The sequence below is a fragment of the Grammomys surdaster genome, unplaced genomic scaffold, assembly GCF_004785775.1.
Source record: "Grammomys surdaster isolate TR1022 unplaced genomic scaffold, NIH_TR_1.0 367, whole genome shotgun sequence".
Lineage (NCBI taxonomy): Eukaryota > Metazoa > Chordata > Mammalia > Rodentia > Muridae > Grammomys > Grammomys surdaster.
Window position 1 is genome coordinate 3,611,763 of NW_021604786.1, and position 6,000 is coordinate 3,617,762.

General features: G+C 43.9%; 1 protein-coding gene across 3 annotated transcripts in view; it reads right to left on the reverse strand.

Moving 5' to 3' along the window:
• The window catches only part of Ank3 (ankyrin 3), a 316,865-nt gene that overhangs the window by 65,298 nt on the left and 245,567 nt on the right, over window positions 1-6,000 (reverse strand). For all 3 annotated transcript variants that reach the window (XM_028780244.1, XM_028780243.1, XM_028780242.1), the window contains one exon: window positions 3,962-4,068. In XM_028780244.1, the coding sequence (XP_028636077.1) occupies window positions 3,962-4,068 (107 nt within the window). The remainder of the gene's footprint in view (window positions 1-3,961; window positions 4,069-6,000) is intronic.

Consider the following 6,000-nt stretch of genomic DNA (forward strand, 5'->3'; position numbering starts at 1 on the left):
TACACGCTGATTCTTACAGCTGAAAATAGACACATGATTCGCGTAGCACCAGAGAGTGAGCATCGCAAGGAGCTACAGTTTCCTATCATATTATTTTTTTAAAAATAATAATCCTATCCATCAAAATTCTTTTCTATATAATTGTCTAAGCTTTGTGCTAACTAGCATCACGCCAACGGATTTGAAGCCCCTGTGTTATCTGTGCGTTTTCTGGCAAGGGAGATTCCTTCGGGCAAACTGCCTGCCATTCCCCACGGTGAGCCAATGAGCTTGAGTCTGTTTCCAGAACCAGCTAGCTGCTCGTCAGTGAAACAGACTCACTTTTTGCTTAAGGTTTTGGATTAACTATTTTTCTCTCTGTTATTTCATGTGCTTGCTGTTTATTACTCTATCTATTGTGAGAGATATTTTGCTTCTAGAATATTCAAGTCAGGAGAGGGAAAGGCTGTCTCAAAAACAAGGAGGTGATCAAAACGCTCTTCTCTCTATTCAAAGGAATGATCATCCGAATCCATTCACCGCCTCAGACTTCCATGTGAATTATTTCCGGGGAAAAATGGCCTGTGGCTCATTTGAAATTGTTCTGAAGTGTTTCGCTTTCTTAGGTACACACATTATATACTGTGTGAGCGTCAGCTGGTTTCAGTCAACAACAGAGGCACTACAATGAAATAAGAAAGCAGCCTGGGACAAGAGTCTTGGTTCTCTCTATAATCAGTAGTGAAGCAGCTCTAGGTGTACAGAGGACTCCTTTCAAACTTGGGCTTGAAGTCCTACTTGCATTAGTACAAACGCACACTGCAGTGCTTGCCCGGATTAGGGATGTTGTGCTGACAACAGCAGAGCCTCAACAATCCAGACAGCACCTGTGGGGCCCAGCAGAGCCCCAGCACACGGTAAACACATGACCAATGTCAGCTGAATCAAACCATGAGCAGAACTTTGCTTTGCGTGCTTAGAAACGGCACGGGGGAAGACTTGGCTACTAAGATTAAGAAATGGATGGGAAGTCTGAAATACAGGGTACCATTTGGCTGAGTGCTCTCAAGGTAGCATACACAGGTGATTCCGGCCAATATAAACCTAAACCTGTGGCATCTCTGAAGACTTTCAGGATAGAGTGGATGCCTAAGAGGATTTGAATGACAAACTGGAAGGACCTCCTACTGGGCACTCCTCAGAGTACATGGAGAGAGAGGTTGGTGCTTGCAACCGTTTCTTATCATCCTAAGATCTTGAATTTCATAGAATTAACAGATCAAGGAAAGGTGGGGGTAGATGAAGCAGGACACGAGTGTTCAAAGACTGAGATGCACTGTGACTTGTTTTCCAAACTCGGTCTGTACGAGGACTGAGCAAAACCCAAAGGGGACGTAGCATGAGGCTTAGAACAGAGAGAAACACACAAGGTGATGTTTCAAAACCTCTCTACTCGTGCTGCTGCTGCTCAGATCACGTAATGAGCATCCCACGCGCCCAAACGGCTGCTACACAGGGAGGCGGCTAGTTTTGCAAACGGCAGGGTGACGGGTGCGGACACACTACAGACACTGACGGGACACCATCTAAACTGAGGGATGCCACATAAATGAAAAAAAACACAAAGGACAGGGTTATCACCTTGAGTCATACTGAGGCAGCGGAGACGAATAGCTGCAAAATAATTTAGAAAGCAAATGGGAGAAATTAATGTACGGTCATTAGAAGCAAGCAACAGACAATGTCAATGGCGAGCAAAAGGAAAAACCTCAGAGAATGGAACCACGCCACTGAGCATTTGTGGGACAGCCTGGGAGGAAGGTTTGCCTTGGGTGCGGCAGAGCGCGGTCCTCAGACCTGGCACCAGTGGTTTTTTGGTCCCAAGTGGGACTTCTCTGGCTGTCATTACATTTGCTGTGGAAATGTCTGTCTCCAAGAGAAGTTAAAGAAAAGGGTCCTGATATATTTATTAGTGTCATGTGTGTAATATGATGTGTATAATACATATACAGAAATATGTGTGCATAGTTCCTGTGTGTGTGTATGTGTGTGTTTGTATATATAGTTCCTCTGTGTGTATATATATACACACACACACACACACATATATATACACATATATATATTTCCTGTGTGTATATGTCTATATATGTGTGTGTGTGTGTGTGTGTATTTCCTGTGTGTATATGTGTGCCTGTGCCACAGTGCACACCGACCCTCAGTTTCTACCCTGTTTGAAGTGAGGTCTGTTGTTCACTACTGCAAACGCCAGGCTAACTGGCCAGCCGGCTTCCAGGGATTCTCTAGTCTCTGTCTCCCGCTATCTTTAGGGATGCTGGGGTGACAGGCGCTGCTGATGCAGTGGGCTTTGCAGGGATACTGGGGTGACAGGCGCTGCTGATGCAGTGGGCTCTTGCGTGGATTGTGTGGACCTGGGCTTTAGCCCTCATATTTGTCCAAGTGCTTTATCCTCTAAGCCATCTGACTAGCCCGGTAGTTATCATTTTAGCAATTGTTTTTCTCCCATTTATATGGCTATCGATGATTTCACAAGTGAATTACCGACTAAAGATGCCAGCATCTAAAAAGTACGTCAATTATCAATTCACTTGTCACAGTAGGCCACTATTTAGTCTTCTGATGTGGGACATGGATGAGGAACTCGTTAATGTGGTTCTTATCAGCACTTCTGGAGTACACAGATTCTATGTGACATTTTATTTACTTAATTATTTATTTTTAAAATATTTTAAAAATACTTTATTTATGTACGTGAGTACACTGTCGCTGTCTTCAGACACACCAGAAGAGGGCATCGGATCCCATTACAGATGGTTGTGAGCCACCATGTGGTTGCTGGGAATTGAACTCAGGACCTCTGGGAGAGCAGACGGTGCTCTTAACCGCTGAGCCATCTCTCCAGGCCAGATTTTTTTTTTTAAAATTTTTAAAGAGTCATTTTTTTTCCTAATTATAATGTAATAGAACATAATTGCAACTTTGCTTCAGGAATGCAAAAGGTACCAATGTCAATTGGAAGTTTTCAAGTTTACAGTTCCTTTAAAATGAAACAAAACAAAAAACCTAGCATGGCACAAAACAAACCAACTATTAAAAAAACAGGCTGATGCCATACAACAGGAAAGTAAGACCAACAGCAGAGTGCCCTGCTTACAGGGGACACTGAATCAGTTAGTGAGGCGAATCAGTAATACAGTTGACATTTGTGTGTGTGTGTGTGTGTGTGTGTGTGTGTGTAGATGCATGTAGTCATAAATGGCTAAGCATGTTCCTGCGTGTATGCTCATGTGGAAACTAGAGACCAACTTCGTGCACTGTTCCCCAGGGCATGTTCACCTTGGTCTTGGAGACAAGAGTCTCTCATTGACCTGGCATTCGTCCATTAGGCTGGGATAGCTGGCCTGCAGACCCCAGCGATCTGCCAGTCTGCACCGTCTGCACCGCCTCTCCAGCTCTGGTATTGCAGGTTTGAGCCACCATCCCTACGGGTTCTGGGGACTCAAACCCAGGTCCTCATACTTGTGTGGCAAGCACTTTAGTGACTGAGCCACTTCCCTAGCTCTATATAATACTTTTATAGTGGAGGGAAAAAAATCAGATACATATGGGGGAAAAAAAGCCTCATTTGAGAAAAAAAAATGAGAAAAATAACCTTGCATTAAATCTTTTCCATTAAAAAGAAATTTTAAAGATTTAAAGATCACAACAGCCAGGAAATTTTGGTGTATCAATAATCATTGGGTTTTCTGATACTCCGATTTTAGGAATAAAAACAGACTTGTCCCCAAAATACTTTCACATGATTTACAAATGCAAACCACACACTCTCACAAATGAGCGTATATATTTCACAGGTGAATATATCCGTAGGCATGGAGGTGTTCAATATGCATGGATAACTCTAAATAATAAATGCAACGGGGTACGACAGAATAAAGAGAAACGACATGTGGGCACTTACCCAGAATGCACGGGGCTTGAGACCAGGTTCACATTATCTAACGTGTCTGCTGCCCAACTGTAGTGTCTGAGGGAATCAGAATCAAACTCCCTCGTGAATGTAAGGTGCTGGAAAAAAAAAAAGCAGCACATGACATCAATCATCCACAAGACACACACACAAGACATATCTGCATTTCTTTATATGCCTGGATAAACAGTCAATATAATACATTTGGAAATCCTGCTCATGAGGTCTACATCAGGGTCTGCTTAAAAGAACATCAAAAAAAATCGATATAGTACACTGATAAAACACTGCATGTAGAAACACTAAGAAAGCAGCCTGGCATCATCTGCACAGCACAGGAAACATTGAGCAATTAATTTACATGCTTGTTGCCAGTTCACTTCTAGTCCAAAATAATCCTACAAATTAAAATTTCCACCCCGCTCTCAAACTGCAATCTTGATGACTCTGATACCTATGGATCTTGTGGCTGACAACAGTCTTTCTCCCAGCATGAAAGCCTGATTGAACTCTAGAGACTCTGGAGTAGCAGAGGACAGTGTGCACTGACAGCGGAAACTCCAGAGTCGGAGATCTGGGAGCTGGCACTTGACTTTCTATCATTTCTAACTTGGGAGCGTTTGTCCGTTGCAAATCTAGATAGAATGAATGTTTATGTCTGCAGAGATAGCTGCTGAAGAAGAGAAAGCCCACTAAGGTTCTGACGGACAGCTGGGCAGTCTCAAGCTGACACAAGCTGAACTGTGGGGCCGTGCAGAGGGGAGGTGGAAAACCTACCCAGAAAAGATCCCACCGAGCGCGTGGGAGCTTGTCAACAGTTTCACGAGAACGTGAATGAAGTCATAGAATTTATACAGGAAAATGGGCCCAAAGATTGGGCCAGGATTTCAAACAGAGAATCAGGAGGCTCCAGAGCCCTTCCCCCACCCCCAGTCCCCATAGCAACAAACTTGATTGAATTCAAATGGCCATCCAGGATAGGAGGCGTGGCTCAGTAGGAGGAGAACTTCTATGCAAGTCTGCAGACTCAAGTCTGCTCAACGCAGAATGCAGTGCACACACCTGTAATCCCAGCATTCCCACAAAGAGATCGGGGGCAGAGGGAGAAAACTTCACATACACACATGTGCACAGGCATCACAGGCATCACACACACACACACACACACACACACACACACACATGCTCATACCAAAATAACATTACAATTAAAAAGCCGAGAAAATACAAGAAATCAGAGATCAACACTAGAGGTTCAAATCCTGCTCCACAAACCAACCAACCAACCAACCAACCAACCAACCAACCAACACTTCAAGGAAGAGAGAAAGAAAGGAAGAAAGAAAGAACAAACTTGAAACAGAAGATGATAAAGAAACAACTCAAGGTCCTTTCCTAGATCCAAAGCCTGTGTTCTCAGAGTAAAAGGATCCACGGTGTGACAAGGCCTGTAGAGGATGAGAGACACCACTGTGCCCACTAGGCTGTGTCAGTATGAAATTTCAGAACCTGGAGACAGAGAAGGCCACACAGCCCTTAGGGAACCAGGATGTGTGTGAATGTCAGGGAGGGCGTTGCCAAACAACCATTCCACAAGGGTCCCCTTAGACTGTTGGCAAACACAGATATTTACAATTCCTAACAGTAGCAAAATGACAATTATGAAGTAGCAATGAAAATAATTTTATGGCTGGGGGTCGCCACGACATGAGGAGCTGTATTCAGGGGTCTCAGCATAAGGAAGGTTGAGAACCACTGCACCAGAGGATGGTCAGGGGCTCAAGGTTGCGTTTTGTTATACAGTGAGTGATGTTGAGCCTTGCCTAGGTTGCATAAAACCTTGCCTCAAAAAAAAAGCAAAGCCAAGAGGTGGTGACCACGCCTTTAATCCCAGCACTTGGGAGGTAGAGGCAGGCGGATTTCTGAGTTTGAGGCTGACCTGGTCTACAGAGTGAGTTCCAGGACAGCCAGGGCTACACAGAGAAACCCTGTCTTGAAAAAAAAAAACAAAAAAAAAAACAAAAAAAAAA